The sequence below is a fragment of the Lemur catta genome, chromosome 4 (genome assembly GCF_020740605.2).
Source record: "Lemur catta isolate mLemCat1 chromosome 4, mLemCat1.pri, whole genome shotgun sequence".
In the NCBI taxonomy this organism is placed as follows: domain Eukaryota; kingdom Metazoa; phylum Chordata; class Mammalia; order Primates; family Lemuridae; genus Lemur; species Lemur catta.
This window is the reverse complement of record NC_059131.1, coordinates 70,731,413-70,744,448: the sequence shown is the minus strand read 5'-3', so window position 1 is coordinate 70,744,448 and position 13,036 is coordinate 70,731,413. Positions and strand designations below refer to the sequence as shown.

The 13,036-nt window shown below is 44.0% G+C and overlaps 1 protein-coding gene across 4 annotated transcripts; it reads right to left on the bottom strand.

Annotated features, from left to right (window-relative positions):
• Positions 1-1,777: 1,777 nt before the first annotated feature.
• Positions 1,778-12,667, bottom strand: ZNF2 (zinc finger protein 2). Of its 4 annotated transcripts, none has more exons than XM_045550109.1 (5): positions 12,584-12,667; positions 9,359-9,430; positions 7,695-7,821; positions 5,223-5,339; positions 1,778-4,695 (listed from the first exon to the last, which is right to left on the bottom strand). In XM_045550109.1, the coding sequence occupies exons 2-5, from the start codon at positions 9,389-9,391 to the stop codon at positions 3,686-3,688; spliced, it is 1,287 nt and encodes a 428-aa protein (XP_045406065.1). In that variant the 5' UTR covers positions 9,392-9,430; positions 12,584-12,667; the 3' UTR covers positions 1,778-3,685. The 4 variants fall into 4 exon arrangements, with proteins under 4 accessions (XP_045406065.1, XP_045406066.1, XP_045406067.1 ...); XM_045550110.1 differs by having other exon boundaries at positions 5,223-5,336; XM_045550111.1 differs by lacking the exon at positions 5,223-5,339.
• Positions 12,668-13,036: the final 369 nt, after the last annotated feature.

The window sequence follows — 13,036 nt, the reverse complement described above, 5'->3', positions numbered from 1 at the left end:
AAAGGTGCCACAGTTTTCCAGGGCCAGGACTGTATCCATATAGTCCTCACGTTGGTGTTTTATGATCTCCATGCTTCTACCATCAATGCAATCTAATATATACATTTCCCCAGTGTATTCAAACTCTTGTAAATGCATTTCAGGGACACCTTCACCAGGATTCCTATCACTCTAACTCGACACGACCTATTGACTTCTTTTTTACCTTTTTACCACAGGAGCCTTGCCTCATCAGCAGTCCCCAACCTTTTTGGTACCAGGGACTGGTTTCATGGAAGACAATTTTTCCGCAAACGGGGTGTGCAGGAGGATGGGGAGTGGTGGAGGGGGAGAGGCGGAGCTCAGGTGGTGATGCCAGCAATGGGGAGCAGCTATAAATACAGATGAAGCTTAGCTGGCTCGACCTGCTACTCACCTCTTGCTGTGCAAAGTTTCATGGAAGACAATTTTTCCATGGGGGTGGGGGTCAGAGCTCAGGCAGTGATCTGAGAGCCTCCTAATATGCCCTGGTTCCTAACAGGCCACAGATTAGTACCAGTCCACAGCCCAGGGGCTGGGGACTACACAGTAGACTACTTAAGAACTGGACATCCATTGCAGTCATTTTCTTAGACTTCCTGAGGAATCATTGTTCTGGCTTTTTATTGAAAATGAACATATTGATGTTATCTAACCTGGTATCCTTGTTCCCGAGGCCCCTTCTTCAGCTCTGTGCTATTTATCATGTAAGACTTGCAGAGGGGGTTATTCTTGGAAGCGCAGGCCTGGGGAGGAGTGAGGGAGTGGGTGGAGCTGAGCTCCAAAGCTGGCCACCCTGGCATCCTGACACCCCAGATACATTTCTGTGACTGGTGGTCCTGCCAACCATTTGTGCCAAGCTGCAGTGTCCAGATTGCCTCCATCTGCCACATTCTCTTCACCTGAAGGTTCTCTAGCATTGCTGACCCTTCACTTTAAAGAGTTGACTCATGGAGTGCTTCTGTTCATTTGTAGTAAGTACTCAACTCTCTCTTAAAATTTAGATTGGACTGATTTGGGACCACAGAGATTACTTCATTCCTTTGGAACTCTTTTTTTTAATTAATAATTTTAGAGATGCGGTCTTGCTCTGTCACCCAGGCTGGAGTCCAGTGGTGCAGTCATAGCTCATTAAGCCTGGAACACCTGGGCTGAAGCAATCCTTCTGCCTCAGCCTCCCCAGTAACTGGGATTATAGGTGCAAGCCACAGCACCCCCTTTGAAACCTCTTTTAAAGTCTTAGGCTCAAACCTTAGAAACACTACCCAGTCTTTTTTGCCTTATACCTTAAGAATGCTGGCATACTTCAAATTTCAATTTGTTTCTAAGATTTGAGCCTACTAATGGTCATTAGGTGAAGCTACAACCTCAAAATTTAAGGCCTCCACTACTGCATGCCATATTGGGACATATCAATTAAAAGGTAAAATGCCCCTTTCTTCAGAGTTTTTAGCGAGAGATGGAATAGTATTCCACATTTTAAAAAATGCTCTGCAGATCACCAAATTTAAAAAGGGAACAAAGGGAAAACTATCAAATTTACATCCTGTTTCAATTATCACTGTACTCAAAAAGTCCATTATTATCTTTTCTAAGGATAATAGATTTAAAAAATGATTAGAATTCTGAATTTGTTCCAATCTCATCTTGCTGACAATGGCAGAATGTCTTAAGGAAATACTTGACCCTCAATTTATTTTTAACAAGGCAGTAAATTAAAGGTTCAGAACTCTGAGACAGCCATAGCCAACAATTTGTCAATAGTTCCTTTTATTTTCTAATTCACATTATTAAACAATATCAGATATTATCCACACCCAACATGTGCCATGTTTTCCCTCAAGTAGCTTCAAAAGTCCACACATAAAAAGTCTTCCCTGCTGCTTATCTGCTCTAAGGTGGACCAAGAATAATAGGTTGTTAGTATGTTGGGGAGGGGTCTGTTTGGCAATTCAGCTTCTCAAATTTGACTTTTAACTTCTGAGGGAAATTCATCTTGATCCAATGGGATTCATGTAGGGTAATCTAATTTCAGACAGCCTTTCAGAACTAAGAACCAAATCCTTTTCTGGACTTCAACTTAAGCAAATAGAAAGGGAATGCAGATGCCTGCAGTCACAGTCACCTAGTGCCTGTCTTTTAATAAAAATATAGGCCACGGCCCAGGTAATAAGAGTTTTGGGAGTCAGGATGTTAAGTTCAGCAATGGGGATTATATTAAGGCAGACCTTAAATATTCAGAGAAGTTTTCATTAAATAGGGAGCTGTTTTAGGGCTTGAGGAAGGCAATGACGGGCAGGAAGGGGTCATATGAAAAGACTGGCCTAACAGTAATATGCAAAATGTCACTGTGGCAGAGGCTCTTGGGTGCTTGTTTGCTTTCCTAGCCTCCAGGTGCTGGGCTCTGGCTTACTGGATGTGGACAGAAGGGATGTAAGCCTGGCCCTTAAAAATATCCCACAAATCCCTCTAGCTACTTCTTCCTCCTTCATGGTGATTTTGGACACCAAATGTTATGGATGATGAAGATGAAGTAACACAGAATTGCTCACATCAGATTTTATGTGAGACATAAATCTTTGTTTATTTGGGGGCTTGTTACTGTACCATAGCTTAGCATATCCCTCTTCAGTAATGAAGGAAGGAGGAAAAGAACTAGAATTAAGAAGTGACTACTGTAGTAATGGGAGCAGGGATGATAAAGGTACAAGCTGGGCTGTGAAAATTCAAAGGATGTGAATCGAAGATGTGTTTTGTATGGAGAGAATCTGTTAAGTAGAAAAGTCAGTCAGTCAGATAAATATTAACTGAGCACTTATCATTTGTAAGGCACTGTGTGAGATACAAAAACATCTAAGTCCCACCTCCAAGTGCTTACAATCTAGTTGAGACAATATATGTACATAAATTATAACACAAACCAACCTTAAAGCATAATGGTAAAGAGAATAGACTTTGAAAGTAGACCTGCATCCAAGACCTGGCATCACCTTTCACCAGCTATGTCTGTCACCTTGGGCAAGTGATTTAATCTCTCTAAACTTCAGTGTGCTCATCTGTAAATGTGGACAGTAACAGTACCTACTTCACAAGGTTAGTGAGAGGATCAATGAATCTATTCCCTGTAAAACTCTTAGCTGAGTGTTTACCCCATAATAAGCACTCAGTAAGTGCTATTAGCAGTATGGTAGTAAGAGATCTAAAAGCTGGGACACAAGAGAAAAGGTTCATGCCCAAAAAGCTCCAAGAGAGAGGGACTACCAGCTATCTAAACAACTGTTCTTAAAACACCAGTGGTGCTCTGATATAATTTTGGCTTTTCCTTACTGTTTCAGCCTCCAATTATTTAAAGTGCAGTGATACCTGGGGCCTACATTCTCAGACAAGAGGTGTATCTCTGGATCTCCTCCTAACATCTACCCTACTGTCTGACACACCTTTCCAAAATTTCGAATCTTAAGAGTTATTTCCTAGTTTCCGCCCACTCTCATCAGTTCTACAACACGGTAGGAATAGAGAGCTTATTAAACACTCTGGAGCAGAGGCAGGACGAGAGAACAGTAGCCAGAATGGGTAGAATGAGCAAATGGTGGGTTTGTTTAAGATAGGGGAGACGTATCTCAAATTTTTATGGAGGTCTTTTATCTGACTCAAGTTTTCACCCAACTCAGTCTATTCCCTGTTTGGCATAACGTCGTTGATGTTGGATAATTGATGATTTGGAACTAAAAACTTTCTCACACACACTGCACTGAAAGGGCTTCTCTCCTGTATGAACTCTCTGATGCCGTGTGAGCCGGCATCTCTGGCTAAAGGCTTTTCCACATTCGCTGCATTCATATGGCTTCTCTCCACTGTGGATCTTCTGATGTTGTGTGAGGGACGAGCGGTCAAAGAAAGCTTTCCCGCACACAATGCACCGGTAGCGAGGCTCCCCAGCATGAGCTTTCTGATGTCTGTTCAGTGAGGAGACGCCATAGAAGGCTTTCCCACACTCCTTACATTCATAGGGCTTCCTGCCAGTATGAATTAGCTGATGGCGAGTAAGAATACTTTTCTGGCTAAAGGCTTTCCCGCATTGATGGCATTCATAAGGACTTTCCCCAGTGTGAATTCTCTCATGTCGAGTAAGGGATGAACGGTCAAAGAAGGCTTTTCCACACTCATTGCATTTAAAGGGCTTCTCTCCAGTATGAATTCGCTGATGCACAGTTAGGGACGAACGGTCAAAGAAGGCCTTCCCACATGCGCTGCATTCGTAGGGGCTTTCCCCAGTGTGACACATCAGATGTCTGTTGAGACTGCTCTTGTGACTGAACGCTTTCCCACACTCATGACAGTCATAGGGCTTCTCTCCGGTGTGAGCCCTCTGATGGCGGATAAGGGATGAATGGTCAAAAAAGGTCTTCCCACAGTCACTGCATTCCTGGTCTTTCTCTTTAGTGAGAATTTTCTTGGGTGAGGCTGACCCTTGCTGTAAAAAGCTTTTCTCCTGGGAAAGGGATTTCTTACAAGTCTCTACTGCAGGGCTTTCCTTCTCTGTTTCCAACCCACCCTCTGGTGCATGATCTTCAAATTTAGGACACAGAAGACCTTGCCTTCCTAGGCTTTCCCTCAATGCTCCTTCTGATTTTTCTTCTTCTGAAACATCTTGAATCTCAGGCTTAGTCTCCCAGTCTGGAACAAACAGAAAACACAGATGTAAGTTTTTATTCCAGTGCTAGGAAAACAGCACAGCAGAAAGAAGAGATACTATGATGAATTTGAAAGTAATGCATGGTCACTGCATTGCTTGCTTCTACAAATAGTCTTACACTCTAGGGAGAGACAGACTTAGAAAGGAAGAAGGCGGCAGGGAACAGAATTGATGGTGGACTTCTCAGAAAACAGGAGAATGTCCATTGGGAACATGGCCAGGACAATTAGGAGAGTATGCTGAGTGGAGAGGATGGCAATCAATAGGCATATCAAAGTGTGAGTGGGCAACATGAAAGATCCGAGCAAATAAACATTTGGTGAATATAGATAAATACTACTTTGAGGTATAGATGAAAAAAAATGAAACCTAGTGGGTGATATAAAATAAATAATAAAGAAGACCACCTGCATTTCAGAAAAAGATGATACCCAATACTGCCCTACACACAGCCAAAAAACAAAGGCAAAACAAAACAACTCTTCCCCACCCTGTTCATCTCAGTTACCTAGAGAGACACTTTTGGGACATTCTCTCTCCTCAGATCCATGAAGATCTACTATCCATGGCCAGTCCTCTCTCTTCAACCGAAAAATCACATCGGGTCGAGGAACTGGAAGTCCTGCTCAGGAAGAAAGAAATAAGCCAGGTGGCTGTATGTGATGAAAATACATCACTATTCTAAACCTTAGTCCTAGCCTCTGAAGTCTTTCAGAGAGAAAATGCAAAAGGCAGAATGCTCAGGCCAAGAATATAGAGTATGAGGCAGAGGAACCTCTGAATGGAGGCCAGGACTGAGGTTCTATTAATAAAAAGGAACAAGTGGCACTTGGTCAGAAGACTGACAAAATCCATTTGAATTAATGTGTTTATTCTTCCCCATGAAGTGAATGGGAAACTATGGTAGGATGAGGGCCTTGGCTCAGGAGAGGTAAGAATGGAAAAAGATCACCTTGACTAAAAAAGTATAACAAAGGTACTCATTTTTGTTTGTTTGTTTACCTTCAGCACTGTCCTTTTATTGAGACAAGTCAGTCGTGTTCATTGTAGGAAAATTAGAGATATGTACAAGTAAAAAGAAAAATCACCTTTCATACTTTGTATTCATTTTTTTTCTCTATTCATTTTGGTACCAAAAGATACCTATAGATACATTCTGTTAAAAACTGGCTAATGAGGCCGGGCGCGGTGGCTCATGCCTATAATCCTAGCCCTCTGGGAGGCCAAGGCGGGTGGATCGCTCGAGGTCAGGAGTTCGAGACCAGCCTGAGCGAGACCCCGTCTCTACTAAAAAAAAAAAAAACAAAAAAAACCCAGAAATAAATTATCTGGACAACTAAAAATATATATAGAAAAAATTAGCCGGGCATGGTGGCGCATGCCTGTAGTCCCAGCTACTCGGGAGGCTGAGGCAGGAGGATCCCTTAAGCCCAGGAGTTTGAGGTTGCTGTGAGCTAGGCTGACGCCACGGCACTCACTCTAGCCCGGGCAACAGAGTGAGACTCTGTCTCAAAAAAAAAAAAAAAAAAAAAAACTGGCTAATGAAATAATACTGATTCATAAAATTGATTTTTTTAACATAATAAATTTAAAATATTATTTTATTTCAACTAACACAAATCTACCTCATCTTTTAAAGGCTATATGATATTACATTGTATTGAATAACATTATTTAATGAATCCTCTGCTAATAAGTTTTTAATGTGTTGCTATTAACAAACAATGGCATGATGAACATTCTTATATACCATGGACTGCTAATCCTATTATTTCCTTAGGATAAATTACTAGAAATGAACCTATCCATTTTGGTTATATAAAAAAACAGATTCCCTCCTGGAAACAGACTTGAGCTCTAAACTTACCTTGCACTGGAGCCCTGACTTGGGAAACAGAGGCACGTTCTTACTGGGCCCAAGGATCATCTCTCAGGTTATATGCTGATTCTCTGCTACAAGAACAGCCATACCCATCACCTCCCTGGGGCTTCCTGTCTCTGAGCTTAGGAATTCCATTTTACTCAATATTTCTTCCTGGCCAAAGCCAGTGACAAAGGCTCAGCAGTCTCCCTTGATGCCTCCCAAACATTCTACTCTGTTTGGGAAACTATTTGGCCTGATTAGCTTAATCTGGGGGTGCTAACACTTGCTTTTTTGACCTGCCTTGTATGAAATCTGCAGTGACTCGTTTTACTGCCATCTGCTGGTCATTTTAAGCCTGCTTCTCAATCTGTGGACTCTCTCAGCCTGGTACTTGAAGCTCCTGAGAGGTTCTTATTACCTACAGGAACCCAGCTTCACTTCTCACTAATACCTGACATCAGCAGTAGCTCTTAACTTTCTCTTTTGTCACACAAGTCTCTATAATTGCAAAGTGTCTCTTTGAGCATCTAAGGCTGTACATAAGACAAATATTCAAAATCAAGCACATCTCTGGTGATCTACTCAGAGGCACAACCCTGTATTCCTACCCCCACACCTCCCTCTTTTTACAGGAAAATACTTCTTTTCCCCTCCTCTGGCTTCCATGAGGAGAAATTTCCCTATCAACAATATAGCCCCTTGGCTCAGAGCTCAGTCCTCCGGATGGAGCTGAGTAAGTTACATGACTGGTGAGCTGGGAGGAGAACTGGGTATAGGGAACTCAGCCTCTTCTCCTTGCCTGAAGCTCCCTGCCTCAGGCATACATTCCACTTGATCCCTCAGCCCTCCCTGGCTCTCCCTCCATTCTGCAGGGGCAGGCTGCTGAGCAAGAGACTCTCTGGTTGCCCAGCACTGTTCACAGCTGGGGGAGCATGTCTGTCCAATGCTGGGGTTCAGTATGAAGGAGCCGACTATTGCTATACCCTTATACCATGTCTTTCGACTCTTTTACCTTGTCTCTTGGGTGGCTCAGAACCCTGGTGGGTGGAAAAGAGGTATCAATTTCTCAGCCCCTCTATCTCACATTAGCACAGTACAGATTTGAACTCTCCTTACCCAGTGAGATGACACTCTTATAGTTCTCCAGCATCACCTCCTCATAGAGGTCCCTCTGAACAGGCACCAAATGCTGCCACTCTTCATCTGTGAAAACCACAGCCACGTCCTCGAATGTCACCAATTCCTGAAAACACAATCATATTCTCCCTTACTCTTAACTCTTCTCTTTTCTTGGACCAGACCAAAATGTCACAAAGATGATAACCCTTGAGGACATGGAAGTGGTAGAAGGGAAATGGTTCTAACCAAGTAGGGCTTTGAAGCATCTGGGGAAAGTGGCATAATCACCCAAGACACAAAGTTCTTGGTCATACTTCTACACCATTGTACTCATAGCTGAGCCTCTAAATATCAGGGACTCTTTTTCAGATTTACAGAAAACTTGCAAGAATAGAACAAAAAATTCCCATGTACCCTTCACCTAGCTTCCCCAAATGTTAACATTCTGCACATTTGCTTTATCTTCCTGTCTTTCTGTATATATACATTCTCCTTTTTCCTGAACCTCTTGCAAACATCATGTGCCTTTATTCCTAAATATTTCATGTATATTTTGTAAAAACAAGGACATGTTATTGTTATAATCACAGTATAATAATAAAAATGGAGAAAATAGCATTGATATTATATTATTATTATTATTTTTTTTTTTTGAGACAGAGTCTCACTTTGTTGCCTGGGCTAGAGAGTGCCATGGCGTCAGCCTAGCTCACCGCAACCTCAAACTCCTGGGCTTAAGCAATCCTCCTGCCTCAGCCTCCCGAGTAGCTGGGACTACAGGCATGCGCCACTATGCCTGGCTAATTTTTTTCTATATATATTTTTAGTTGTCCAGATAATTTATTTCTATTTTTAGTAGAGATGGGGTCTCGCACAGACTGGTCTTGAACTCCTGACCTCGAGCGATCCACCCGCCTCGGCCTCCCAGAGTGCTAGGATTACAGGTGTGAGCCACCGCGCCCGGCCGATATTATATTATTATTTAATCTACAACCTATTGAAATTTTGCCAATTGTTTTTTTTTTTTTTTTTACAAATCCTTAGAATAACGGTGTTGATGAGATCTTTAGGATCCTTCTCAGTTCACTCTGATGCTCTGTGATTCTATAGGATTGCATCTTTACCCCTAATTCTAAAACCTCAAATGAGTCTCCAGTGTGTCTGCAGAATTTCTAGGCCAGAGCACAAAATTTAAGACTGCCCTTGGGCAGGAAAGGAGCAAGCCACATGTCTCTACCCACATAAGAGTCTTCCAACCTCACTGAGCTGCTCTACAATGTGTTATCACACTCCCTCACCTAATCCAACACTCTCTGGAACACTGGAGCCTACTTTCAATCCATACTGGACACACTGAAGGGCCAGTCAGGACCAGAAGCAGCCCACTGTCCCCCAGACCTTCCAATCAGACCCATACCATCGGCTTTTAGGCAAAATCACCCAGAGCAAAAGCTCCAGGGGTTGTCTGCCTGGTGACAGGCTATTGGGCACATGCTCAAGGCAAGCGAAGGTCATGAAGGACACTTCAAGTCAAATGGAAAGGAAGTGCTCCCTATGGACTTACTCATCTGCCTGGCTGGGTCTGATCAAAGCAGTTCCAGGACAGAGAAAGAGAAGTGGTTACATTCTGGAGTATTTCAGAAACCCAAACTCCACCTCACCTGGCATCTGGCTGTCGGAGACACAGCAGCCATTCCCTCCTGTGTGTTCTCTTTGTAGAAAAGTGCAGAGTCCTAATGAGGCAGAGGCGTGGGGTGAGTAAGAACACATGAGAAAGACCAGTCCTGTTTTGTAGTCTTCTGACTCATGAAGCAAGAACTCTCCATACACCAGTGAGATATGTCCCCACCCTCACTCCCAATACCCTACAAAAAGGGGGGCAAAATAAAGCAAGGCCCAGAGCAACCCCAGCCCACACCAGAATTAGAGCTAATGGCTCTGGATACTATGAGTTAGAACACAATACAGTGCTTGTTTTACCATGATCCTAGAGAGAGAGTTCTATTCCTGGGAGTCAGCACATATTAAGGTTTATACAGTATTTATAAATTCACATTCAGTATTGTCCTGAATGATTACTGGACAGAAACTATAAGCAATTTTGTAAATGACTATATGGATGAGACATGTCAAGGAAAACCTGTAGCCTCTTCAAAGGAAAAGTACCCCATTCATAGCCCCTGCTAAAGGACCATCCCTTGGGCAGCCAAGTTTTGTACCACGTGACAGAGTGTGTCACTCCTGGAGCCACAGTGATTAGGCCACAGGTGGGCAATACATAGGTGACTGGTATACTGAGATATGATTTGGCTTTAAAAGGTGACATCCTTCCTCAGGAATGGGAACTAAGAAAAGTCAGGACAAGTGAGTGATGAGCTGAAGGGATATCGGAGGTGCTGAAGTAGCCACAGGATAAGGGGAACCAAAGTTACCAGGAAGCAGAACCTGTGGGCAAATGGGAGGTTTGAGGTAGAGAAAAGGTCAAAATAGACAGTGGGACAATAAGCAGGCAGAGGGATGAACAGCTCTATCACATTAGTGGGGAAGTGCTGGAGCAAAGACCTAAGAATTCCTGTCCCTGAAGTCCCTCACCTCACCTAGTACCACCCGTGGGCTCCAATTTCCATGCAGACAAGCCTTATTTATTCTGGGATTTCCAGAAGACTCTAATCCTCCTGGGCTCTGTGCAAATCCTTATCATTAACTCCCTTTACTTGAGTTAGCTGAGTAATGTCTCAGTTCCTTACAATCAAGAGTCTAATTAAAACAACATAGTGAAATCCAGCATTTCTGAGATTTGGGGGTGGGCAGGGAGAAGTGAGTTTCAAGGGGGACAGCACTGTGTGGTAGAAAGCATTCCACAGGCATGGAATTATTAACTATGAAGCCTCAGGTGACTTACATAGGCCAACAGTTGTATAAAACAGTGTTAAACAGTTGTTTAGGTCAGGCACAGTGGCTCATGCCTGTAATCCCAGCACTCTGGGAGGCTGAAGCGAGAGGACTGCTTGAGGACAGGAGTACAATACCAGCCTGGGCAACATAGCAAAACCCCATCTCTACAAAAAATTTAAAAATTAGCTGGGCGTGGTAGCATGTGCTTGTAGTCCCAGCTACTCAGGAGGCTGAGGCAGGAGGATCACTTGAGCCCAGAAGTTCTAGGCTGCAGTGAGCTATGATTGGGCCACTGTACTCTAGAGTAGGCAACAGAATGAGACCCTGTCTCTAAAAACAACAAAAGTTGCTTAATACCTGACCTCACAGAGCAGTTATAAACAGTGAGGCAATTAACATAAAGCATTCATCATACAGTTTGTTCAACAAATGAAAGTTTCCTTCCTTCCTATTGCCCAATGCCAACCCATTCACGCATTCATTCATCCCACTATTCAACAAATATTTGTTGCATACCTGTTACATGTGAGGCAGCAAGACGTGTGAGGTTAACAAGACAGAAATGTGTCTCCAGGACTTTACCTTTGTGTCCTACATCCTGTGTCCTACTTTCTTCCACTATTGTTTTCTCTCAATTTGCTCCCTGCATTATCCAATATCTCTGCTATCTTCACTGAACCCCACGGCCTCCCTCTAGCAAAACAGTTCTCTTTGAAGCTTTCCTTTTTCCACACTGTCACCACTTACTCTTTTTGGATCCCTGTTACTCTGCTCTTGCTCCTCACACACCTGAAACTGCATACTTGAAAATTACCAATGCATTTCTAATTTGATTTCAACAGTCGTTTTTTCCTTATTGTAGCTGCTATGATATTGCACTAGGCTGAATTCCTCCAACCAATAAAATGTTGTCTCCCTGTGACTTTTTCTTACTTTGACTCTGGAAACATGGAGCTGCCCATAGCTTAGTCTTTCTACAATTATTTTTATTTGCTATCCCTCAGAAAGCCCATCCACACTGAGGTCTCCATTTTCCACCTCTACAGAGATGGTTTCCAAGTCCAGTCCCAACTCTTCTTCCAAACTTATCTTGCATTTCCAAGTGACTGCAAATTTTGAAGTAGGCATTCTGCCATCACCTGAAAACCCTTTTTCTCTAGGAAACTCCCAAATCAACTCCTCTCCCTGGCTTTATATTCTGTTCCATTATTCTCCTAGGTGTCCCAAATTCAAACTCTTACACCTCACTCTCTTTCCTCCCAAACCTAGTCACCAGGTCCTTTTGACTTTTCTTTTCCAATGTCATCTGTATGTTTTCCAACCCCTAAAACCATCCTAACTCAGGTCCAAAACAGTTTGCTCAGACTTATCACACATTCCTAACTGGCTCCCTGCCACTATTCCTTGCCTCTCTCTAGTCCTGAATGTGACCTTTAGGCCCCAGAGTACTTTTCTTCATCGGTCTCCCACTGTTCCTGCACAGCAGTAAAAATTATCAAATCTGCCTAATGTTTTGGTACTTTTGTGTTTTTTTCACATCAAATCCTACCTCCTCCATGAAGCACCCCCAGTACTTGCGCAGAGGCCCAAGGTAGGGAGCTAAATGAGGCAATTTGAGGCGCTTCCTGGGAAAGAGGGAGGGACTGGAGCGGGCGACACCCCAGACTTAGAGTCAGTTCCACCCACGTTCATTAAGCATTCATTATGGGAAGAAGGAACGGGTGGGGCAGAGGAAGACTCCAAGCTGAAAGTACGGGATCTGACATAGAGTGGGTACCCACACCCCACTGAGCAAACGCACACAAGGGGACACGGGGGACAACTTTCCGTCCGCAGCTCGGAGACGGGACGTCGCCACACACACTGCAGGTTGGCTCCGCCCGCGTCACCTAGTTCTGCTCCAACAGCACCTCCCCCAAGTTCTCAGTGTCCCTTTCTCTTGGCCGCTGCGCTCACTCCCCTCCTGGAAGACACACACACGCAACGCTCACCTCCCGCACAGAGTGCTCGGGACCAGGGAAGACGGCGTCTCTCTAGGTCAGGAAAATGACGCGCCTGCGCAAACGGTCCTGGCGTCCGCAATTCCCAATCAATACGCTGCCTTCGCTTGGACTCCATCTCCCAGAGCTCTCCGCAGCCGGCGCGCTTTAATATGTCGTCAATAAAGCTGTGTGAGCGCATGCTCCTGAGAATGGGACTGGTGGTGCTGCACGGGATCCCACTCAGCGATGCGACTACCTTATCGAGGAGAGGGTGCTGTTGTGCGTTCCTGGGAGACTTAGGGTCACCCTGAAGTACGGCCTATGTCTGAGGTTGCGTCCCTCCAGTCCCCGATGGGAGGGCCGTCCGAAGGAAATGTTTCTCTTTGCTCTTTGTGCCCCGTTCCTAGCCCTGGGGGAAGACCGGGACGACATCGAGTCTTCTGGCATTTGGAAGGGGCTTGT